At 40.6% G+C, this 27,099-nt stretch overlaps 2 protein-coding genes across 2 annotated transcripts in view; one reads left to right on the top strand and one right to left on the bottom strand.

Moving 5' to 3' along the window:
* The window catches only part of nrp2a (neuropilin 2a), a gene marked incomplete at its 5' end in the record, with an annotated part of 102,427 nt that overhangs the window by 48,696 nt on the left and 26,632 nt on the right, over positions 1 to 27,099 (bottom strand). Inside the window, 5 exons of the mRNA XM_083908729.1 lie at positions 646 to 790; positions 13,501 to 13,656; positions 14,635 to 14,804; positions 16,481 to 16,636; positions 17,902 to 18,132. Coding sequence (XP_083764855.1) covers positions 646 to 790; positions 13,501 to 13,656; positions 14,635 to 14,804; positions 16,481 to 16,636; positions 17,902 to 18,132 — 858 coding nt within the window. The remainder of the gene's footprint in view (positions 1 to 645; positions 791 to 13,500; positions 13,657 to 14,634; positions 14,805 to 16,480; positions 16,637 to 17,901; positions 18,133 to 27,099) is intronic.
* Positions 4,145 to 5,827, top strand: LOC310942824 (tripartite motif-containing protein 16-like; the record flags this gene model as incomplete). The annotated part of the gene is made up of 1 exon (XM_083908265.1): positions 4,145 to 5,827. One exon carries the CDS (start codon positions 4,145 to 4,147, stop codon positions 5,825 to 5,827), a length of 1,683 nt encoding a protein of 560 aa, XP_083764391.1.

Raw genomic sequence — 27,099 nt, 5'->3', positions numbered from 1 at the left:
GTTAGCTGTGCTGACGGTTTAAGAGAACACAGATCAAAGTTTCATGATGTTATGTCACCGCAAACGCAGGCGGATGTAAATAATGGATACGACTGAGGCTGATGAGAGTGCGTTTTCGGGGTCACCTGCTTTTATATTTAGCCTCCTACATACATATATACATACATATATACATATATACATACATATATACAGCGTGTTAGCTAAACGAGGATGCAGGAAACGTATATAAATAAATAAATAAATAAAGTGTAAAACAGGAAGACGAGACGAAGGTTTCTTTTAATTAACCCGAGGCTGTGTGTGTGTGTGTGTGTGTGAGAGAGACTTTTAAGTTTCCACTTGTTTTTTTAAGCAAATTATATTTAGAGTTTCTTTCCTTCTTTCCAGGGAAGACAATAGAAGAGGGCGTGGCCCGAGCGCGACCGCGTTATCAATCATCGACGTTCCCTTCATCGGATTTAAATAAAGAAAATTTTTGTTTCTGACAAAACCGGGATTAAATAAAAGAAGTTCTGAGCACACGGCTGCACTCACGAGCCTCCGACTCTCACCGTAACCATGACAACGGTCACCTTTCACCTAAATTTAACCCCCAAAAAACCAGGTCTTAATCCCGAAAAAGCCTGAAAAAGCCACACAGACCTGTGATCTGGCAGCCGTAGAGCTCGAAGCGCAGCGCGATGCCGTTCCTCCAGGTCTGCGGTCGGATGCGGACGAAGCGAGCCAGGACGGGCTGCGGGACGCGGTTCAGCACCACCTCAGCCGGGTCCGTGTTAGCGTGGAAGACCTGAGAGAGACGACAAAAACACACGGGAGACGCTTAGTTTGTACGTTTTCTGCCTTAAACGGACGATTCCACGGAAAAAAATACGATTAAAAAGAAAGAAAAAGAGCATTTTTGACCTCAAAGACAAGTCAACATGGAAGAATGTTGTAAAAATTCAATCAAGTAATTAGAAAACATCTTTAGAAGTTTAGTTGACATTTATAATAACATTAAATATATATTATTTGTGCCATAATATTCAATAACCACTGGTTTTAAAGTCTTAAAATGGCTCTCAAACACTCAAAAATCACGTTTCCTCACAAACTGCTCGACTGTCGTCGTTTCCTACAACAGATTTGAATCAGAGTGGGTTTTTGTGCAAAACAAAAGCAAAGAAAAAGGATCAATAAAGGTTAAATTTAAGAGAAGACAAAGCAAGAATGAACTAAATGAGACCAGATCTGTTTAAATTATGAATTCAAGTCAACGGCTCACTCTCCCACACCAAAGTCCAGAGAGAAAATCAGTGATTTTAGCTCACGGTGACACGGGAGCTGCTGGTCTACTGCTGCCTCGTGTGGTCACTTTGTGTCACTGAGGTTAATCGGAACAAAGGTTTTCAAACACAGAATTTTACAAAATAAGACATTTGAACTCAGTGACGGAGGCAGCAGTGGATCAACAACTCCTGTGTGCTGTGGTATTGAATCGCAGTTTTTTTGCATGGACTTTGGTGTGAGAGAGTGAGCACAGTAAAATCCACACTTGTTAGGATAGTCTAGGATATCTTAAGAACATGTTTTCCACTGTTATTTCACCATAAAACATGTTCGTTTCGCTGGAAACTAAAGTTCAAGTTCAACGGCTCACTCTCCCTGCACCAAACCCCATAGAGAAAATCAGCAATTTTACTTCACGGCAACACAGGAGTTCACAGGAGTCGCCGATCCACCGCTGCCTCCGTCGGTGAGATCAGTGGTGCTTTTCCGTCAAATTCTGTGTTTGAAATCCTTCGTCCGGATTAACCCTCAGTGACACAGAGCGACCACACGAGGCAGCAGCGGACCAGCAGCTCCTGTGTCCACTGTGAGCTAAAAATCACTGGTTTTCTCTATGGGGTTTGGTGTGAGGGATTATAAATGCACAAAAATCAGTAAGACGCTTTAAAACGTTAATAAAGGACAAAATATGGAATTATTTTCATATTTTTGTGTGTGTGTGTGTGTGTGTGTCTGAGCCTCACACACACCCACACACACACACACACACACACACACACACACACACACACACACACACAGAGAGAGACACGGTGGCCGGGCGGACAACCCAGAGACAACCCAAACACAGATCCGATGTCAGGAGCCCAGCTGTCAGAGTGTTTTGGGGTCAAAGGTTTGAAGCAGGGAGGCTGGGAAAAATCTCCCTCCATCCTCCTCCTCCTCCTCCTCCTCCTCCTCCTCCTCCTCCTCCTCCTCGCTGGCGGTCAGAGGAAGCAGCGGGGGGGCGTGACCCGACACGGCCCGAACATGACCGGCGCTCACAGGAAGTGTGAGCGCCGGGTGGACAGGACGCCAGGCGGTCAGAGTGTGGACAACGCTCCAGACGATGAACGTTAACGTGATCACAGAGGAAATCAAACGTCAAAACATTCCTAAATGTTCCTAAGTTTAGGAAAAACATGCGATCGTGTAAGAAGTTTGACCAGAAAGTGATCACGATGATGGAAAACCAGCGTTCTCAGGTCATTAGAAGTGTTTTTTTTTTTTATCACCACGTGTGACGATATCGCGTCTCGTCTCCTCTCTGTTGGTCAGAAAGCTTCCTTCTCTATAAGCTTGTGACAGCGTTGTGTGGTGATGATGAAGAACTTCCTCTTCCAGCTCTGTCTCCACTACATCCTTCATGTCCTCTGACTGTGTTTTAAACCACAAACACTAACACACACAGACTCTGACACACTTCACTGTCTCTGTCTGAGCTGGATCAGCAAAAAACATGTGGTTCAAAAAGATGCTAGAAAATGACAAAACTATGAGATTTGGGACGAAAAACCTCTTCCAAAATGACGTAATTGTTCAAAAAGAGAGAAAAATCATTCATTTTCTTGACTAAAAACTGCTGCAAAACGATGCAATTGTTCAAAAATATGTAACTTAAATAACGACAAATGACTTAAGTGACCAAAAACTGTTGCAAAATGATGTCATTTTAAAAAAGCGTTAAAAATAACGTTAAAAAAGTGAGTAAATCATTACTTTCTTGACCAAACATGGTCAAAATGATGTAATTGTTCAAAAATAATGTTCAAAAAGTGAGAAAATCATGACTTTCTTGACCAAACACGGTTATAAAACAATGCAATTGTTCAAAAATATGTAACTTGAAGGGCCCATATTGTACAAAATCAACTTTTTAATCATTTTAGTACTTATATTTGGGACTCAGGGGGCCATACCATAAGACTCAGTCATGTTTTAGTGGTTCCACTTAGTGTTACTTAGTGTTACAAAATGATGCAATTTTAAAATAGCATTAAAAATAACGTTAAAAAAGTGAGTAAATCACTAATTTCTTGACCAAACACGGTCACAAAATGATGTAATGTTTCAAAAATAACGTTCAAAAAGTGAGAAAATCATTAATTTCTGGACTAAAAACTGACTTATGTTACTAAAAGATGTTGCAAAATGATGTCATTGTTCAAAAACATGTAACTTGGGTAACAAAAAATGACTTATGTCACCAAACACGGTCATAAAATGATCGACAAATGACCTATGTTACTATAGGAGGACGAGGAGTCCTCAGAAGGACAGTTAAAACAGATGAGACAAACACAAGGTCACCTGGAGGTCAGAGGAACTTCATTATATGAAGACATGAACGTCAGGAGTGGAAGCAACAACCCCGACGTTCGTAAGTGAAGCAGGAAGCTGCTAATCCAAGCCTTAATCTCATTAGATTTTCAAAATAAAAAGACAAACGCGAGGCAACTTACTGCACTTCCTGAGTCTCACACACACACACACACACACACACACACACACACACACACACACACACACACACACACACACACACACACACACACACACACACACACACACACACACACACACACACACACACACACAGGGAGTGTCACTAAGAACAGAGGTCACTCCACGTCAGAGTGGGAGTGGCTCCGCCTGCTATTTCCTGGTTCCCTCCCCCTCACACCTGCAGTTTGACAATGGGAGGAGGAGGAGCCAACAGGTGGAGAAGATCCAGATCTGACAGGCTCCGCCCACTGCTGTGTCACATGTTGTTGCTGTCAGAACTCAAACCTGTTCCATTTATGAGGAAGAGAAAGTCAGAGACGTTGGTGAAATGGCAGGAGTTCAGCTGCAGAGAGAAACTCTCTCTTGTTCCATCTGTTTGGATCTTCTGAAGGATCCGGTGTCTCTCAGCTGTGGACACAGCTTCTGTATGAACTGTATTAAAGACCACTGGGACACAGAGGACGTGAAGAGGATCTACAGCTGCCCTCAGTGTAGAGAGGCCTTCATGCCGAGGCCTAAACTCTTAAAGAACGTCATGTTAGCAGATTTAGTGGAGGAGCTGAAGAAGACTGGACTCCACGCTGCTCCTGCTCATCACTGCTATGCTGGAGCTGAAGATGTGGCCTGTGATGTCTGCACTGGCAGGAAACTGAAAGCTCTCAAGTCCTGTTTGGATTGTTTGGCCTCTTACTGTGAGGAACATCTCCAGCCTCATCATCAATCACCTGCATTAAAGAGACACAAGCTGGTGGAGCCCTCCAAGAACCTCCAGGAGAACATCTGCCCTCTTCACGGTAAGATGATGGACTTGTTCTGCCGCACTGATCATCAGTGTATCTGTTATCTCTGCTCTGTGGACCAACATAAAGACCACGACACAGTCTCAGCTGCAGCAGAGAGGAAGCAGAAGCAGAGACAACTGGATCTGAGTCAAGAAGAAGTCCAGCAGAGAGTCCAGGACATAGACAGAGACGTGAAGGTGCTTCAACAGCAGGTGAAGGCTCTCATTCTCTCTGCTGATAAAGCTGAGAAGGACACTGACAAGAGCTTCACTGAGGTGATGAAGCTCCTGCAGACGAGAAGCTCTGAGGTGAAGCAGCAGATCAGATCCAAGAAGGAAACTGAAGTGAGTCGAGTCAGAGACGCTGAGAAGAAGCTTCAGCAGGAGAAGACTGAGCTGAAGAAGAGAGAAGCTGAACTGAAGCAGCTCTCACTCACACACGACCACAACCAGTTTCTCCTCAACTACGGCTCACTGTCAGCACTCAGTCCATCTACACACTCGTCCACCATCAACGTCCGTCCTCTGAGACACTTTGAGGACGTGACAGCAGCTGTGGCAGAGCTCAGAGATCTACTGAAGGACGTCCTGACCCAGACGTGGACAAACATCTCACTGGCTGTGGCTGAAGCAGATGTTTTACTGACAGAACCAGGACCAGAACCAGAACCAAAGACCAGAGCTGAGTTCCTCAGATATTCACAGAAAATCAAACTGGATCCAAACACAGTAAACAAACGTCTGTTTTTATCTGAGGGAAACAGAAAAGTGACATTGATGTATGAAGATCAGTCTTATCCTGATCACACAGACAGATTCACTGATCTGTGTCAGGTCCTGAGTGAAGAGAGTCTGAGTGGACGTTGTTACTGTGAGGTGGAGTGGAGAGGAAGAGGAGAAGTTTATGTAGCAGTGACGTACAAGAACATCAGCAGATCAGGGAGAGAATGTGGATTTGGATTCAATGACAAATCTTGGGCTTTAGATTGTTTCCTAAACATTTGTCACTTTGTTCACAACAGCATCAAGACTAAAGTCTCAGATGTTAGTGTCTACAGAGTGGGAGTTTACCTGGACCACAGAGCAGGTCTTCTGTCCTTCTACAGAGTCTCTGACACCATGACTCTGATCCACAGAGTCCAGACCACGTTTACTCAGCCTCTCTATGCTGGAGTTTATCTTAATTCTCTTTCCTCTGGATCCACAGCAGAGTTTTGTAAACTCAAATAAACTGGAGTTCTTTCAGGATCAGTGAGTTAATCTCTGAGTTTAAATCTTTAACTTCAACTTGTAAAAAATCTTTTATAATCAGTTTTTGTTTTTGTTCAATTTAACAATGTTTTTATCATAATACAGGATTTAAATGACCATTAATTACTTTATAATGTTTCATTATTTTCTTGAAAAACAATAATTAAAGTGTTTTAAAATAATAATAAAAAAGAAGTTAATGAGGGACGAGGACCAACAATGACATGTTTATGAATAATAATGTAAATAAAAGTGATTTTTAGAGCATTTAAGGGCTATTTTAAGAGTTTAATGCCAAGATTTTTGAACAATTATGGAAAATAATTACAATAATCATACTATGCATATTCTGGATTAACCTCTGACGATATATAAAATGTAACAAAATGTGATTTTTAAGCCATTTTCTCTATAATAACATTATAGATGTATTATAATAGATGTCCTTTGTCGATTCTGGATCAACTTCTCGAGATATTTTCAAAATAAAATGTAAGGGAACATGATTTTCGAGTGTTAGAATGCTATATAAAGCTTTAAAAGGTTTTATTTTTGAACAATTATACAGGAAAATGTACCGTTTAGATTAAAAGGATCATTATATGTCTACTGTAAATCAACTTGTGACGATATTTTCAAAATAAAATGTAAGGGAAAGTTATATTAAGAGTTTAAATCAATGGTTATTTAACATTATGGCACAAATAATACACAGTTAATGTTATTATGATTCTCCTTTGCACATTCTGGATCAACTTCTGAAAATATTTTCAAAATAAAATGCAAGTAAAAGTGATTTGACTGTGTTTGAGAGTTCTTTTAAGAGTCTAAAGCAATATATTTGCATATTTACATTTTTAAAAAGCTGCATTTGTTCACAGTCAGCTCTTCTTTCCTCTTGTCTATTGTACCTGAGAAGCCCCGCCCCCCCCCCCCCCCTGCACAGGTCAAAGGTTAATAGCTGCAGGAAGCAGATGGTCATTGACTAACTTCTCTGATAACCTTGTTACTCTTTGACAAACAAAGAATGTCCCAGGGTTAATAAAACCTGGAGTTAAAGCTGCAGTACGCAACCTTTTCAACGTTATTATTTCGTCTCTGAACAGAAACAAAGTAACGTTATTTGTTTACGACAACATCTCGATGTTGGTACTTTAGCTGTGAATGACTCGTCAGTTATTATTATATTCTTGTATCGATAAATTATTATCTATTTTTAGTGGGATTGATGCATATGATATGTTCTTCTGTGTCGGCCATTTTATTTACTGGTGTGAATGCTGAGTCAGCGTTCACACTATTGTCCTTCTGGTATTTATTAGTGTGACTCAGCATTCACACACCCAATTATCCTTCTGACATCTATTAGTGTGAACGGTGACTCAGCATTCACACACAATATTGTTCTTCTGGCATTTATTTTTAGTGTGAACGGTGACTCAGCATTCACACACACTATTATCCTCCTGGCATTTGTCAGTGTTAATGGTAACTCAGTATTCACACTGTTGTTATTCTGGAACTTATAAGTGTGAATGGTGACTCAGCATTCACACTATTGTTATTCTGGAATTTATTAGTGTGAACTGTGACTCAGCACTATTGTTATTCTGGAACTTATAAGTGTGAATGGTGACTCAGCATTCACACTATTTTATTCTGGAATTTATTAGTGTGAATTGTGACTCAGCACTATTGTTATTCTGGAATTTATAAGTGTGAATTGTGACTCAGCATTCACAATATTGTTATTCTGGCATTTATTAGTGTGAATGGTGACTCACTATTGTTATTCTGGCATTTATTAGTGTGAATGGTGACTCAGCATTCACAAAATCTTTCTAGCATTTTTTTTGGTGCGAATGGTGACTCAGCATTCACACTATTGTTATTCTGGCATTTATTAGTGTGAACGGTGACTCAGCATTCACACTGTTGTTTTTCTGGCATTTATTAGTGTGAATGGTGACTCAGCATTCACACTGTTGTTATTCTGACATTTATTAGTATGAATGGTGACTCAGCATTCACACTGTTGTTATTGTGGCATTTATTAGTGTGAATTGGGACTCAGCACTATTGACATTCTGGCATTTATTAGTGTGAATGGTGACTCAGCATTCACAAAATCTTTCTAGCATTTTTTTTGGTGCGAATGGTGACTCAGCATTCACACTATAATTCTTCTGGCATTTATTAGTGTGAACGGTGACTCAGCATTCACAATATTGTTCTTCTGGCATTTATTAGTGTGAATGGTGACTCAGCACTATTGACATTCTGGCATGTATTAGTGTGAATGGTGACTCAGCACTATTGTTATTCTGGCATTTATTAGTGTGAATGGTGACTCAGCACTATTGACATTCTGGCATGTATTAGTGTGAATGGTGACTCTGCATTCGTTATCGTGCTCTAATTCTTCTTCCGTAGTTTATTTGTCAAACTTCTCCGTCACACTTTGAGCTACAGAAATCGTTTATATATCAAAACGTTCAGCTTGTTCAGGACATTAAAAAAAAAAAAAAATCTTTTATACCTTTTAAAATATTCAGTTTTTTGTCCCCACATTATAAAGAAAAGGGGGTGAAACCCGCCCACATTTGAAATGCTAACACTTTCATCTCCAGACTTCATTCAAAATCTTATCCAGTCAAACACACAGTCAATATTTTCTGTCTCACTTTCACGTGGAGGTGTCACTCAAATGTCGCGGCGGGGGGGGGGGGGGGGGGGCTACATCGAGACGTCTGTAATCTGCCCGACGACAGACTGACGCTTCGTGTGCTCTCGTCACGTGACGGCTGAATAATTAACGCTGGCGTGTTGCGCTCATCAAAGTGGAATCATGAAAATGTAACGAGTGTGTGTGTGTGTGTGTGTGTGTGTGTGTGGACAGTGGCCAGACACACTGACTATTTAACTATTGATGACTTCTCTCCCAGAACGAGGTCACAGTGAAAAGGTGGGAGCGTCGTGTTATCGTTAAAACAACAACAACAACAACAACACGACCGCAGATGTAAAGCCGACAAATACACGCATATTTTCCACATATTTACCGTCTCTTTTTTTTGCTGCTAAAGTGGATTTAAATCATGCGTTTTCACCAAACTGAGGTGGATGTTTTTTTTTTTTGTTTGTTTTTTTTTAAATCCAGGGCTTTGAAAACACAAACTCAGCGTGGGCAACATCCACAGCACAATTTATGCATTTCTGTGGGTGTGATGAACACATTCAGCGCAACCTGCTTTCCTATATAATCCTATCAGCACCACGAGACGGCCTTTACAGCTGGAGAAACTAAAATGTGCTGTCGCGCACCAAACCCCATAGAGGAAATAAGCGATTTTAGCCCACGGGGGACACAGGAGCTGCTGCTCTACCGCTGCCTCGTGTGGTCACTTTGTGTCACTGAGGTGAGTCTGAACAAAGATTTTCAAACACAGAATTGACAAAATAAGACATTTGAACTCGGTGACGGAGGCAGCAGTAGATCAACAACTTCCTGTGAACTCCTGTGTGCTGTGATGTTAAAATCGCTGATTTTCTCTATGGGGTTTGGTGTGGGAGAGTGAGCGGTTTGGAAACTTTTGTTTTCATTCAGAAAAGTCTGTCTAAAGGCAAAATAAAGTGGTAAATACCTTACATTTTATTAGTAGAGCCTTTTGTTGAGTGGCTGACTTTTTTTCGACTTTTTTTTCCTGCCAGGAAAGAGGACATTTGCAAAACCACTCACTCTCCCACACCAAACTCCATAGAGAAAAGAGGTGATTTAAGCTCATGGCGACACAGGAGCTGCTGCTCTACCGCTGCCTCGTGTGGTCACTTTGTGTCACTGAGGTGACTCTAAACAAAGATTTTCAAACACAGAATTGACAAAATAACCCATTTTCTCTATGGGGTTTGGTGCAGGGAGAGTGAGCGGTTTAAAAATGTGGGGAACATATGCGTAAGATATTGTGGACTTGAGATATTTGTTTTATTATTATTTTAGAAAACTATGAAATAATGCAAAAATAATGCAATCATCAGTGTGGATTTAACCTCACAGGCGGATGACAATGTGTTGCTTTTAATGTCAATTTCAAGTGTGTGTACGAGGTGAGGTGTGTGTGTGTGTGTGTGTGTGTGTGTGTGTGTGCGCGTGTGTGTGATTGCAAAGTCTCATCAAGTAATGAGGTGCATGTGTGAGCTGTGCAATTCAGAATTAACAAGTCACGCGTGGGTGTCGGAAAACTGAAAATGTGTCGGCAATGCAAAAAAAAAAGAAGAAAGAAAAAGAGTCAAAGAATGTGCACACACACACACACGCACGCGCGCACACACACACACGCGCGCACACAGTTTTTGCTGGTGCGACTGAGGTGATTGAGAATCTGCAGCGCTGGTGTTTCTCTTCACACACACAACACTTTCACTCCCAAACACACACACACACACACACACAAAAGCATTACCCACAATCCCTCAGCTTTTCCCACCTTCTTTAAAAAATTTTCCTGCTGCTTTTTTTTTCAATAAAACAAAACTTTTACTACAGCCTCTAAAATCCTCTCCCGCCAGGAAATCTGGACGACGAATGTTCTTCGGATGAACTCGGGGGGCTAAAATACACACACACACACACACACACACACACACACACACACACACTGGTAAATGACAATTAGAACGAGCAAATCCCCATGTCATTACAGGGACCCCCCGTCGAGAGGTGAGCTCCCACCACTTAAAGACTCTTACGGGGTTTAAGGACGAGAAAACTGGGATTAACAGTCACGGAAGAGTCCACCGCGGCCCACGTGGGGGGGGGGAGCGTGCCATTCATAGGACGCGTTTCCCCCCCCCCTGTCACCGTAATCCATCCGTCACTGTCCCGACACACGGAGAGAACGTTTCGCCCGCCGTAATCCGAGGATCCTGCGTTTCATGTTTTCTTATTTTTCATCGGAAACAGATGGGAAGGTTTTTTTTTTTTGTTTTTTTTTTTTTAAATGTGAAAACACTGGGGGGGGAAAACTGATTTTTTAGCTCGAAAACAGATGGCTCACGATTTACGATCTACACTTGCTGCAGTCTGTTACAGCCGAAGAGTCCGTTTGCTGCTTTTATCTCAGACGTTTGTGAAAAATCGCTGATTTTCTCCGTGGGCTTTGGTGTGGGAGAGTGAGCGGTTTACAAAGTAACACAAAAGTAATTTCCTTATTGGAAAAGTCCGTCGAACAGTGAGATAAAGCAGTGAATGTATTCTTACAAGAGCCCACTTTAAAAATAGTATAAACTTTAGAATCGACATTTTTAACACGTCGTCTGTAAACATGGACCCAAACACACACACACACACACACACACACACACACACACACACACACACACACACACACACACAAACACACATTCTTGTACTTGCTGCATACTGAGGACTGGGTTGCTGACAAAGTGAGGACCAGCATTTTCCACTTTATAAATCAACACAATTACAAATATCTACTTCATGAATGACATCTACAAAGAACTACTGGTTTCAGTACCATAACATGTCTGCAGGTGGAGCCCCAGAGCAGAAAGGGCTGGAAAACTTTTTAGATTTTTTTTTTTTTTTTTATATTTGGTCCAACATTTTACAAAAACGTCATACAATACTAGGTCGTCCAAAATTTGAAAAAGTATTTGACAAAACATTTTTGCTCCAAAATTTGACAAAAACGGCATACTATACTATGTCGTTTGAAAAAAAAATTTGACCAAAAATGTAAAAAAAAAAATTGACCCAAAATTAAAAAAAAAAATTTGACCCAGATTTTTTTTTAAAATTGACAAAAACGTCATTCTATACTATGTCGTCCAAAATTTGAAAAGAAAAATTGACCGAAAATTTTTGGTCCAAAATTTGAAAAAAAAAATTTGGTCCAAAATTAAAAAAAAAAATGATGGTCCAAAATTAAAAAAAAAAAAATATGGTCCAAAATTTGAGAAAAATCGTCCAAAATTAAAATTTTTGACAAATTGAGTATAGCATGTTATAGCAACCTAAGGAAGTGATTTCAATGAAAACAAAGTGAGGACCGGCCAAAATGTCCTCACTCCGTAAAAATGACCTCACTTTGTTGGTTAAAAACCCTCACTGGTCCTCAGTATGCCACAAGTACAAGAACACACACACACACACACACACACACACACACACACACACACGTATGATGGTGCGATGGTCAGAGCTGGCGTCTGAAAGTGTCTGACCAGTGTTTTTTTTTCTGCTCAGACAGATTAGTGGACTCAGATTACACAGAACAGACAGACAGGGTCTCATCATATAGATATGCTCACGCACGCTCTGATGTCCAGACACACACATGTAATTTAAAGGAGTGTGTGTGTGTGTGTGTGTGTGTGTGTGTGGGGGTCCCTGCGTGGAAATCTGTCTAATAACTCGCACAGATGTTGACTTTTTTTTTCAGGCAAATCCACGTTTCCTCTCAATAATCTCCACATCAACCCCCAACCCAAGAGAATAACGGGGGGGGGGGGGGAGTGTCCCAGTCTGGGTGGATTAAGAGCCCTCATCCTTACACACTCTGTATTTCCAGGCTGGAAATCCACACTGACCTTAACCCAGATGTGTGGGATGGACTTTAAATCCCCCCGTGGAGACGAGCTCAGTGTACCATGACGACAACAAACGGCTGCTACTGTACACACACACACACACACACACACACACACACACACACACACACACACACACACCAGCCACCATGGACGCAACAATAACATACAGTCTGTGGTATCATACGATTATGTTCATCTAAACCATAAAACACCTTTTTTTAAACAAGAAAATGTAGTTTTTTTAGAGAAAACCAGTGATTTTAGCTCACAAGGACACAGGAACTGCTGGTCTGCTGCTGCCTTGTGTGGTCACTTTGTGTCACTGTGGTCAATCTGAGCGAAGGATTTTAAAAGCCGAATTCACACAAATAACACATTTGAATTTGGTGACGGAGGCAGCAGTGGACCAACAACTCCTGTGTCTCTGTGATGTTAAAATCACTGATTTTCTCTATGGGGTTTGGTGCAGGGAGAGTGAGCGGTTTACCAACGGCACTTTCCAGTCTAGGAAATGTGGATTAACAGTTAGGAAAAAGATATTGTAGACTTAAGCAGGTGTTTATATAATTAGCTTTAGGTTAAGCACTTGTGCCTAAGTGGTTAAGATGCTAAAACCACAGTTTTTCTCTCTGGGCTTTGGTGCAGGTGAGTGAGTGAGTGAGCGGTGGAACGACATAAAAATTCAGTTTCCTGTTTAAAAAAAAAAAAAAAAAAAAGGTGTTAAACTGTGAGATTAACGAGTGAAGAGAGAAAAATAAATGCTCCACACCTTCCACACCTGCTGTGACGCTGAGGTGTGTGTGTGTGTGTGTGTGTGTGTGTGTGTGTGTGTGATGATGAATAGCGAGGCCTGGATGAGGACACACAGAGGACTCCATTGTTCTCCTCTATCTCCATCTCTATCTCCTCCTCCTCCTCCTCCTCCATCCCATTCCCTTCTTTACCCCCATGACGGAGTTCATGACTCAGTGAGAGAACGGGGGGGGGTGGGGTTGGGCGTTACGGATGGAGAACGTGGGAAATCAAGCAAGCGCTCCTACCTTGTGGTTCTTGCCGTGTCGGTACACCATCCAGTCCTCGCCGTTGGTGCTGACCTCCAGCTTGAACGTGGTGACGTAGTAGGACTTCTGCGTCTCCTTGGAAACGGCGCCCTGGGTGGCGATGCCCGTCAACACCTTCAGGAAGTGGAGGTCGACCTGAGAACGACCAGGGAACGATGGAGAATAGAGTCACAATGTGTGTGTGTGTGTGTGTGTGTGTGTGTGTGTGTGTGCGTGCGTGTGTGTGTGTGTGCTGGAGGCAAAGATCAATGACACAATGTTAGGACGCATTCCTCAAGAGCACCTTCATCCATCACGCGCCTCCTCGCTCTGTGTGTGTGTGTGTGTGTGTGGGTGTGTGTAAGACAGTGAGGCAGTTTTGTAAACCGCTCACTCTCCCGCACCAAACCCCATAGAGAAAATCAGCGTGTTTTTTTTTTAGCTCACAGAGACACAGGAGCTGCTGGTCGAAACGCTGCCTCGTGTGGTCACTCTGTGTCACTCAGTCACGTCCAAACGAAGGATATTAAAGACCGAAGCGACATAAATAAGACATTTGAATTTACTAACGAAGGCAGCAGTGGATCAGCAACTCGTGCGCCGCTGCGGTGTTAAAATCGCTGATTTTCTCTATGGGTTTTGGTGTGGGAGAGTGAGCGGTTTACAAACGTCACTTTAGAGCGTAAAACATATTTTTTTAAGATATTCTAGACTTAAGTAGGTGTGAGTTTTATTTATCTACTGCACCTACGAGACAAATCCTCCACTTTTATCATGAAATAAAGTCACGTTAATTCAGAATACATTAGTATAGTATAGAATTAAATAGTTAAAAACAGTAAAAACAAGAAGGGGACAATATTAAAGTCCCATGTCATGATTATTTGGATCAAAACGAGTGAATTTCACATCGTTAAAATTCTTTATTTCTTTAGATTCTTAAAGGTTTGTGTCTTTTATTTGGTTTGTGTCCCTAACATCTTTAAGGATACATGTCATTAATAGAGAAAATTCATCACATTTAATGATTTCTTATTGTTATTTGGAGCAAAGAAACCACTAAATATTCACATTTAAACCCAGAGAAACTTGTTTTAAATCCTTAAGAACACACACACACACACACACACACACCTGTATGTACTCCTTGTTGCTGTCCTCGGCCGGCGTCCACGCGTTGTCGTTGTTGTTGAGTCTCGCCTGACGCGGCAGCCAGCGGTTGTCGTAGAACGTGGTGGAGGCGGAGATCTGATCGTCGCTGATCTTCCCCGACTCCATCCCCAGAGCCATGCTGCAGTGGAACGCTGTCAGGAGAGAGGAGGCGAGGAGAGGAGGAGGCGAGGAGACAAGGAGGCAAGGTTGAGAAACTTAATTTTCAATAACAAACACATGCTTGGAAATGCAGTAACGTGACAAAAACACCTTCAAAGATGCAGAAATGTTACGAAAAGCATGTGTAAAAATGTTCCTATGTTACAAAATCATGCTTGGAAATCTTGCAATGTTTCAAAAACGTGTGAAAATGTTGTTACGTTACAAGAAAAATAAATGTAATAATGTAACAAAAACACCTTTAAAACTGCCGTAATGTTACCAAAGCATGTGCAAAAATGTTTTCCTGTGTAATATCAGAATAAATGTTTTTTTAAGATATTATAAACTTAAGCAGACACAAATTCTTCCTGTGAGGTTTTAAAAAAGAGAATAAAATCAAAGTGTTGTCTAATGAGTCAGGAGAGAGGAGACGAGGAGAGAAGAGACGAGGAGAGAGGAGACGGGGAGACGAGGAGAGAGGAGACGAGGAGAGAGGAGAGAGGAGAGAGGAGATGGGGAGACGAGGAGAGAGGAGACGAGTATACTAGGAGACGAGGAGAGAGGAGACGAGGAGAGAGGAGACGAGGAGAGAGGAGAGAGGAGACGAGGAGAGAGGAGACGAGGATACTAGGAGACGAGGAGAGAGGAGACGAGAAGACGAGGAGAAGAGGAGATGAGGAGACGAGGAGAGAGGAGACGAGGAGAGAGGAGACGAGGAGAAGAGGAGAAGAGGAGACGAGAAGAGAGGAGACGAGGAGAAGAGGAGATAGGAGAGAGGAGACGAGGAGAGAGGAGACGAGGAGAAGAGGAGACGAGGAGAGAGGAGACGAGGAGAGAGGAGACAAGGAGAGAGGAAACAGGGAGAAGAGGAGACGAGGAGAGAGGAGACGAGAAGAAGAGGAGACGAGGAGACGAGGAGAGAGGAGACGAGGGGAGATGAGAGAGGAGACGAGAAGAGAGGAGACGAGGAGAGAGGAGACGAGGAGAGAGCAGAGAGGAGAGAGGAGACGAGGAGACGAGGAGACGAGGAGAGAGGAGACGGGGAGACGAGGAGAGAGGAGAGAGGAGACGGGGAGACGAGGAGAGAGGAGAGAGGAGACGAGGAGACGGGGAGACGAGGAGAGAGGAGACAAGGAGAGAGGAGACGAGGAGAGAGGAGACGAGGGGAGATGAGAGAGGAGACGGGGAGACGAGGAGAGAGGAGAGAGGAGACGAGGAGACGGGGAGACGAGGAGAGAGGAGACGAGGATACTAGGAGACGAGGAGAGAGGAGACAAGGAGAGAGGAGACGAGGATAGGAGGAGAAGAGGAGACAAGGGACGAGGAGAGAGGAGACGAGGAGACAGGAGAGAGGAGAGAGGAGACGAGGAGAGAGGAGACGAGGAGAGAGGAGACGAGGAGAAGAGGAGACGAGGAGAAGAGGAGACGAGGAGACGAGGAGACGAGGGTAAATGTTTGTTTTCAAAGATGAAAGTTTGTTCCAAGGAGCTTAAAGACGGAGAGAATAACTCCAGAGAGAGTGAGTGGAGTTAAACTGAGGTGAAGTTCATTCTTATTCTGAAAAGAAAAGTCAGGACCAATCAAGAGCCAGAGTCTGAGAGTGAAGCAGAGACAGAAAGACGAGGTTGATGAGGATTTTCAGAGAAGCTGAGAAATGTGAACTCACAGTCGCTGACTTCTTTGTGCGTCAGGTTGTAGCGAGCGGAGAAGCCGTCTTTGGCCACGGCCATGTCAGTGTGGAAGGACAGCGACAGCAGGCCGGACGACGACTGGATCTCCGGAGGGATCTTTGTGCCGCAGTATCGGCCAATCAGAGGAGACACTGCAAACACACACACACACACTTTAATCCAGCATACATGTTTAACACGTCTTAAAAGGATTATTCAGGTTAACACGTCGTCAGCACTGGGACACGGACGCTCACTGAAAAGCAGATTTAACCACTTAAATAAAGCGGTTAAACCTAAACCTGGAAACATCTACACCTGCTTAAGTCAGGAAGACAAAACACACCTTCACAAATGTTGCTATGTAAGAAAAACGTGAATGAAAATGTAAAAATGTAAGAAAAACGTGATTGAAAATTTAATAATGTAAGAAAAACATGATTGAAAATGTAATAATGTAACAAAAACATGCTTGAAAATGTAATAATGTAAGAAAAACATGCTTGAAAATGTAAAAATGGAAGAAAAACATGCCTAAAATGTAATAATGTAACAAAAAAAAGCTTGAAATGTAATAATGTAACAAAAAATGTAATGAAAACATGTTCAAAAATTTTGCAATAATTCAAAAACATGTTAAAAATTTTGTAATGTAACAAGAAAGTGTAGTAACACCTTCAACAATGTTGCTATGTAACAAAAACGCATTCAAAAATGTTGCAAAGCCACAAGAAAACTTTCACCTATTGAACAATGCAACAAAAACACCTTAAAAAAATGCTGTAATATAAAAAAAACATGCTTGAAAATGTAGTAACGTTAGGAAAGCATGTTCAAAAAATGTTGCCATGTTACAATAATGCTTGGAAATGTTGCAAAGTTGCAAGAAAATGTAGTAATGTAATGAAAATGTGTTAAAAAACGTTGTAATGTAACAAAAAAAGTGTAGCAATCTTACAGAAACACCTTCAAAAATGTTGCTATGTCACAAAAACATGCTTGGAATTGTTGCAAAGTTACAAGCAGACGTAGCAATGTATTGAAAACATGTTCAAAAATGTTGCAAAGTTACAAGAAAACCTTCACAAATGTAACAATGCAACAAAAACACCTTAAAAATGTTGTAATGTAACACAAAACATCAAAATCAAAATGTCGTAATGTCATGAAAACGTGCACAAATGTTGCCATGTGACAAGAACCTGCTGCTTACAGTACAAAGAAAAACGACTTATGTTTCCGAAAAACGTGACAAAAAAGATGGTAATAAATCACGAGGTCGTGGAATGTTTGGGGAGACGCAGATGCCCCCTAGTGGCAGTTAAAAACAAACGTCTGAGGCTTTTACTTTTTCTCCACGTATTGCGATAAAATCACGTATCGTTCCGTCTCTAAATCTACGTTAGCGTGAGCTCACCTTGGGGCAGTCCGTCCCACACGTCCAGCCAGTCGTACTTGCAGTCGCCCTCTCCCACCAGCAGGGGGTCGTTCTCCAGGTCAAAGGTGAGGAAGGTGAGGGTGATGTCCATGCGGGGCGGAGCTATGATCATGTACGAACACTCCAGGTTGTGCGGGTATTTGTCGGGAAAACCCGGCGACTCGATCATTCCCGACGGGCTGGTGAAGTTACGGAAGCAGAACTCCGACCCTGAGAGGAAACAAGAAGAAGAAGGAGGAGGAGGAGGATATTTAGATAAAAGGACGAGGCAATCGCTCATAGGAGAGGAGGGCGATGCAGGCGCGAGCAATCGATCACGCACAGATATCTCATCTGACTTGCAGAGGGTGTTTCTGAGCGTCGTTCATCACAGGCGGCAGGCGGGAAACACACGGTCGCCGTGAGGGTTATGATCACAGATGAACGAGTGAATACTCAGCATGTTCACACTTCTGCTCCCGAACCACGGAACGCCTTTTTTCGGAGCGCTTTTAAAGGAAAAACGGGAATATTTGGTCGAGTTCGTCGAAGGTTTCTTTCAACTACATGATCTAAAAGAACATGTTCACTACTTTATCTCATTGTTAGAGAACAAACTGAAGTAAACTCACTCACTCTCCCACACCAAACCCCATAGAGAAAATCACTGATTTCAGCTCATGGAGACACAGTCTACTGCTGGTCTACTGCTGCCTCGTGTGGTCACTTTGTGTCACTGAGGTCAATCTGAACAAGGATTTCAACACATAATTACACAAAACAACACATTTGAATTTACTGATGGAGGCAGCAGTGGATCAGCAGCTCCTGCGCCGCAGTGAGATTAAATCGATGATTTTCTCTATGGGGTTTGGTGCGGGAGAGTGAGTCCTTTAAAATACATCGGAAAAACAAAAATCTATGCCTTCTCAAGTCTATGATGTCTTATAAACATGTTAACTGCGATATCTCAGCGTTAGACAACTTTTTACAACAGGAAAGGGACGCAGAAAAACACACTCGCTCTCCCGCACCAAAGCCCATTGAAAAAATCAGCGATTTTAGCTCACAGCGATACAGGAGCTGCTGATCCACTGCTGCCTCCATGACTAAGTTACAACTGTGCTATTTCGTGAATTTGGTGTTCACGTTCATTCGGCTTTACTTGCGGCGACAAAAACTCACAAAACGAGGCAGCAGTGGACCAACGACTCCTGCGTCACAATGAGATTAAATCGATGATTTTCTCTATGGGGTTTGGTGCGGGAGAGTTAGCGGTTTAAAAACTTCAGTTTCCAGTCAGAAAAATGCGTCAAACAGTGATATTAAGTGTCAAATATGTTCTTAAGACGCTATAGACTTAACCAGACATGGATTTTAATTGATATTTTTTTTGTTAAGTGGTCTGTTTTTCATTATATTATCGTATGTCTTTGCCGAAGACCCCACTCTCATGTTACAAATTGTAATACGACACACACACACGGACGACTAAAGGCCACATTATACTTCTCCGACTGCGTATGCGTTATCCGTCTGCGTCACCACGGAGACGCCTCGAGCATTTATACTTCTGCGTCGTGGTGACGGACACTCGCTGCAATTTCCCGCCCGATCAGTAGGGGTCGCTGCGCAAGGTTGTTGTGCTTCTGGCTACAGTGAGCAATGGCGTCTGAGAAAGAAAGAGAGAGAAAGACTGTTGTTGTTGAAAAAGTGGCCGTTTCTCACTTTTCTGTGTCACGGAACGCAGTTTTAAGATAATTTGAGGCGAGAAATTGGCCATTTAGGGTCTAAACATGTGCTGCGTGTGTTAAGATATGACGTATTTATAGTTCGGCAGCGGCGTTATCGGCGGGGATCAGCTCCGCCTCTGTCAGGACGCCCGGAGCGCACTGAGAGCCGGCACAGAGCAGCTTAGCTCAGCCTGTCCTGAGGACCAATCGCAGCTCTTGCCGTCTCCGTAGTCCCTTGACGGAGTGACGGACACTTAAAAAATATTTTGTGCAGACGGAGACGACGCAGAGGCTCTTCGACAGTCTCTGCGCCGACGCAGAGTCTCTACGTAGCCTACGCAGAGCACTTTACGCAGAAGTATAAATTGGGCTTAACCCTGGCTCTAGTACACACACACACACACACTCAAAAACAAATATTGTAAGACAATCTCTTTTCTACCACACACACACACACACACACACTCAAACACACACACTCACACACTCTGCAAACATTGTGTAATGTGTCTAAGTGGGCCCTTTGCGCTGCCTCCTCATTAGCCATGCAGATTTATGCGCCCGGGGCAGCTCACCTTGAGCGGCAGCAGCTGTGTGGCTCAGATCAACTACCCATCAGCCACTGCTGCACCGAGTCACGGCCCAGTGTTTACGGACCGGCACATCAATGAGGGGGTCCAGCACATGTTCACACACACGCACACACACACACACACACGCACACACACTGAAATACTCAAATGTCACACACTTGCAGCCTCATTCACAATCCCCCGGCTATTTCCACCTTCTCCTCCTTGCAGTATTTCTATTTTTACACACACACACACAAGCGCGAACACACACACACACACACACACACACACACAGAATTTTCATTAGATCTTTGTTTAACTGCAGCATGCCTGTGGCCTCTTCTGAGCCAAGTCATGTCACTTATTTAGAAAACGCACTTTCGCCGTGTGAAAGTGCGTCTGGGCGATGACGCCTATTAATAGCGTCTCAATATTTTTAGCCTGTGACATCAAAACATGACACATATCTGAATATAAAGCTGGACACGGAGATTTTCTCGTGTAAAATGAAAGAAAATGTCCCGAAGTTTCATTTAAATGCTGTATTTCTTCAGCTTTTTGTGGCTAAATACGTTGTTATCAACTCTTTAACGCCATGAAAGGACTTCACACATGCAGACGCAATGTGTAGAACATCAAATAGCCATAATAATTCAAAAACATGTTCAAAAATGTTGCTATGTTGCAAGAAAAGCTTCATAAATGTAGCAATGTAACAAAAACGTGTTCAAAAATGTTGCAAAGTTTCAAACACATGTTCGAAAAGGTAGTAATGTTACAATAAAACGTAGTAATGTTGAAATAAAACGTAGTAATGTTGAAATAAAACGTAGTAATGTTACAATAAAACGTAGTAATGTTACAGAAACACCTTCAAAAATGTTGCTATGAAACTAAAACTTTCAAAAATGTTGCAAAGTTTCAAAAAGCTGTTCAGAAATGTTACTCTGTTGCAAGAACATGTAATGTTACAAAAATCCCATCATAAATGTAGTAATGTAACAAAAGCGTGTTCAAAAATGTTGCAAAGTTTCAAACGTTTGAAAATGTTATAATGTTGCAAGAAAACGTAGTAATGTTACAGCAACACCTTCAAAAATGTTGCAAAGTTTCAAGAATGTGACACATGTCTCAATATAAAGCTGGACACGGAGATTTTATCGTGTAAAATGAAAGAAAATGTCACGATCTTTCATTTAAATGATGTATTTCTTGATCTTTTTGTGACTAAATACGTCGTTATCAGCTCTGCGACAGCCTTTAACGCCATAATGGTTCAAAAACATGTTCATAAATGTTGTCATTTAAGGAAAATGTGTGCAAAAATGTATCGTGTTGCAAAAACAGTCACAATCTTTCATTTAAATGAAGTATTTCTGATCTTTTTGTGACTGAATGCCTCGTTATCAGCTCTGCGACAGACGCCAAGAAAGCGCATCGCAGACGCAAACCTAACATCAAACAGCCGTAATCATTTAAAAACATGTTGCTATGTTACAGGAAAACTTTCATAAATGTTGTAATGTTATAAAAACGTACTTGTGTTAACAAGTTAACACAAGATAACATGTTGCAAGAACACGTTATCTTCATAAATGTTGTCATTTGAGGAAAACTGTTCATAAATGTTGTTATTTTACAAAAATGTAGTAATGTTACACGGGTTCAAATTCAAAAAGAATTGTTCAAAAATGTTGCAAAGTTTCAAACATGTTCGAAAACGACGTAATGTTACAATAAAACGTAGTAACGTTACAATAAAATGTAGTAATGTTACAATAAAACGTAGTAACGTTACAATGAAACGTAGTAACGTTACAATGAAACGTAGTAACGTTACAATAAAACGTAGTAACGTTACAATAAAATGTAGTAATGTTACAATAAAACGTAGTAACGTTACAATAAAACGTAGTAATGTTACAATAAAACGTAGTAACGTTACAATAAAACGCAGTAACGTTAAAATAAAACGCAGTAACGTTACAATGAAACGTAGTAACGTTACAATAAAACGTAGTAATGTTACAATAAAACGTAGTAACGTTACAATAAAATGTAGTAATGTTACAATAAAACGTAGTAACGTTACAATAAAACGTAGTAATGTTACAATAAAACGTAGTAATGTTACAGAAACACCTTCAAAAATGTTGCTATGAAACAAAAACGTTCAAAAATGTTGCAAAGTTTCAAAAAGCTGTTTAGAAATGTTACTCTGTTGCAAGAACACGTCGTAATGTTACAAAAACCCTTCATAAATGTAGTCATTTGAGGAAAACATGTTACAAACGGTTACGATCTTTCATTTAAATGAAGTATTTCTGATCTTTTTGTGACTGAATGCCTCGTTATCAGCTCTGCGACAGACGCCAAGAAAGCGCATCGCAGACGCAAACCTAACATCAAACAGCCGTAATCATTTAAAAACATGTTGCTATGTTACAGGAAAACTTTCATAAATGTTGTAATGTTATAAAAACGTACTTGTGTTAACAAGTTAACACAAGATAACATGTTGCAAGAACATGTTATCTTCATAAATGTTGTCATTTGAGGAAAACTGTTCATAAATGTTGTTATTTTACAAAAATGTAGTAATGTTACACGGGTTCAAATTCAAAAAGAATTGTTCAAAAATGTTGCAAAGTTTCAAACATGTTCGAAAACGACGTAATGTTACAATAAAACGTAGTAACGTTACAATAAAATGTAGTAATGTTACAATAAAACGTAGTAACGTTACAATGAAACGTAGTAACGTTACAATGAAACGTAGTAACGTTACAATAAAACGTAGTAACGTTACAATAAAATGTAGTAATGTTACAATAAAACGTAGTAACGTTACAATAAAACGTAGTAATGTTACAATAAAACGTAGTAACGTTACAATAAAACGCAGTAACGTTAAAATAAAACGCAGTAACGTTACAATGAAACGTAGTAACGTTACAATAAAACGTAGTAATGTTACAATAAAACGTAGTAACGTTACAATAAAATGTAGTAATGTTACAATAAAACGTAGTAACGTTACAATAAAACGTAGTAATGTTACAATAAAACGTAGTAATGTTACAGAAACACCTTCAAAAATGTTGCTATGAAACAAAAACGTTCAAAAATGTTGCAAAGTTTCAAAAAGCTGTTTAGAAATGTTACTCTGTTGCAAGAACACGTCGTAATGTTACAAAAACCCTTCATAAATGTAGTCATTTGAGGAAAACATGTTACAAACGGTTACGATCTTTCATTTAAATGAAGTATTTCTGATCTTTTTGTGACTGAATGCCTCGTTATCAGCTCTGCGACAGACGCCAAGAAAGCGCATCGCAGACGCAAACCTAACATCAAACAGCCGTAATCATTTAAAAACATGTTGCTATGTTACAGGAAAACTTTCATAAATGTTGTAATGTTATAAAAACGTACTTGTGTTAACAAGTTAACACAAGATAACATGTTGCAAGAACATGTTATCTTCATAAATGTTGTCATTTGAGGAAAACTGTTCATAAATGTTGTTATTTTACAAAAATGTAGTAATGTTACACGGGTTCAAATTCAAAAAGAATTGTTCAAAAATGTTGCAAAGTTTCAAACATGTTCGAAAACGACGTAATGTTACAATAAAACGTAGTAACGTTACAATAAAATGTAGTAATGTTACAATAAAACGTAGTAACGTTACAATGAAACGTAGTAACGTTACAATGAAACGTAGTAACGTTACAATAAAACGTAGTAACGTTACAATAAAATGTAGTAATGTTACAATAAAACGTAGTAACGTTACAATAAAACGTAGTAATGTTACAATAAAACGTAGTAACGTTACAATAAAATGTAGTAATGTTACAATAAAACGTAGTAACGTTACAATAAAACGTAGTAATGTTACAATAAAACGTAGTAACGTTACAATAAAACGCAGTAACGTTAAAATAAAACGCAGTAACGTTACAATGAAACGTAGTAACGTTACAATAAAACGTAGTAATGTTACAATAAAACGTAGTAACGTTACAATAAAATGTAGTAATGTTACAATAAAACGTAGTAACGTTACAATAAAACGTAGTAATGTTACAATAAAACGTAGTAATGTTACAGAAACACCTTCAAAAATGTTGCTATGAAACAAAAACGTTCAAAAATGTTGCAAAGTTTCAAAAAGCTGTTTAGAAATGTTACTCTGTTGCAAGAACACGTCGTAATGTTACAAAAACCCTTCATAAATGTAGTCATTTGAGGAAAACATGTTACAAACGGTTACGATCTTTCATTTAAATGATGTATTTCTTGATCTTTTTGTGAATAAATGACTCGTTTTCAGCTCTGCAGCAGCCTTTAACGCAGAGAAAGGACATCGCAGACGCTAACTTAATGGGTAGAACATCAAATAGCCATTTTTCTGACGTGACATATTATTAACTGTGTCACAGAATTGAAAACAACTACTATTTTATGTTCTTCTAAAGCAAGAAAACTGTCTCTGATGGGATAAAACATCACAGACGTCCACTTATCGCTCATTTCTGCTCACGTTCGGCTCGTCTGACTGACAAACGTCGCCCTGCGTTCACGACGCCACAGACTTTATCGTGTGTGTGTGTGTGTGTGTGTGTGTGTATCCGGGTGGATTTGTACCCACAGAGCTGCCAGCCTCCGTTCGATAAGCACATGCATCTGCATAACGGCAGCGTTTAGAGAGGAGCGAGGGCAGCAGACGCGTTGTTAACGGCGCATTCCTGCGAGGCACCAGGCACTTTATTATCAGACAGAGGCTGCTCTGACCCTCTGACGACGACGCCGGGTTAATGGCAGTGAAGTGACCCCAATCAGAGCGAGGGCGGGACCAAAGAAACTCACTGTCTGCTGAGTTTCCTGCTCTGCAGCAGCAGCAGTGGATCAACAACTCCTGTGTCTCTGTGATGTTAAAATCACTGATTTTCTCTATGGACTTTGGTGCAGGAGAGAAAGCTGCGATTTCCACATGGACACAAAACGACTGTCCAACAGTGAGATGTTAACTTTAAAATGTCCTTTCTTTATTTTGTGTCCGTTGTGTTGCATCACAGCAGTAAACACACACGTGTGCTTCACAGAGACGACGTCCACGCCAACGCACGCATTTGGGGCCAAACGCGCTAGAAAAGCAGCACTTTTGTCGACGCCCACACACAAAAAACATCTAAACACGAGTGGATCATCCACAGATTCATGCTCCGAGGCTGGCTACACACACACACACACACACACACACACACACACGCGCACGCACACACAGAGGCATTTTGAATTATGACCTCAATTTAAAGCGAGCTGCAGATTATATCTCCCTATATCCTCATATAGTGACCTCACCTCTCTGTGTTAAGGGTGTGTGTGTGTGTGTGTGTGTGTGTGTGAGTGCATTAGAATGATGCTGTATGTGCTGTAATGCAGTAATAGTGTGTAATAGTGTACATGACTCACACACGTCTTTTTATGTGTGCGTGTGCAAGTCTTTTATGAAGCATTCTGTATATATATACACACATGTATACATATATACGTGCATGTATATACACACGCGTATACACACACGCGTATACACACGCGTATATACATACATACATACATGTATATGTATATACACGCGTATATACATACACATATACGCGTATATATATATATATACACACATGTATATATACACATATTCACGTGTATATACATACACACATGTATATATACACATATTCACGTGTATATACATACACACATGTATATATACACATATTCACGTGTATATACATACACGCGTATATATACACATATTCACGTGTATATACATACACACGTATATATACACATATTCATGTGTATATACATACACATATATATATACGCATGTGTATATACATACACATATATATATACACACATATACGTGTACATACATACATATATATATATATATAAACACGTGTATATACATACACACATATATATATATAAACATGTGTATATACATACATACACATATATATATATACATAAACACGTGTATATACATACACATATATACACATATACACGTGTATATACATACACGTATATATATATATATATACACATATTCACATGTATATACATACATGTATATATATATACACATACACATATATATACACACACACACACATATATACATATATATAGAATGAGTCGATAAATCTGAGACAAAAATAGCATTTTTGTGATATTTTGGGTCCGTTTAGTGATTAGAAATGAGTAAAAGAGTTTGTTTACGCAAAATGAATCTGTAAATAACAATATTAAATCAAAACAACATGTGGACGAGCTGAAATGTAGTATTTAATTAAGGTTAATTATGATTATTATGATTAAAAATGTGGTTTATAATTTCAAAATAAGTGTGACACACACCCGATAAATGTGAAAACTTCATCATTTTGGACTTTTTTTGAGGGTTAATATGGAGTTTTTAAATGGTCCACTGTGTCAGAAATAGACGTAGAAGTACGCCGGTGAACTACGGTGGCCTTCACAGACCAGAAAGGAGCTCATTTTGCAGATTAAACCTTTGCTTCAAAGCACTCCGTGTGTTCACGCTGCTGCAGAAACGCTGTTTTACAAAGGTTTTCAGCCTCCGTGAACTTGAATTTCAACCAAAAAGAGGAATATTTTGAGTGATTTTTGGTGTGGTTTAATGTGAGACCTGCTGACACACTGGCCTGGTTTCTTTACTGGGTCACAGTCTGGAGGGAAACTCCATGATCACAGCTGGACTCTGTCGCCTGCGGACAAACGTCGCTGCGTTTTTACGGCGCGTTTCCTTGGTTTCGTTAGCGCTCATCACTTCACAGTTTTATGAACAC

Source organism: Microchirus variegatus, assembly GCF_963457635.1.
Source record: "Microchirus variegatus genome assembly, chromosome: 22".
Classification (NCBI taxonomy): Eukaryota; Metazoa; Chordata; class Actinopteri; order Pleuronectiformes; family Soleidae; genus Microchirus; species Microchirus variegatus.
This window is presented reverse-complemented; position numbering and strand designations above follow the sequence as displayed.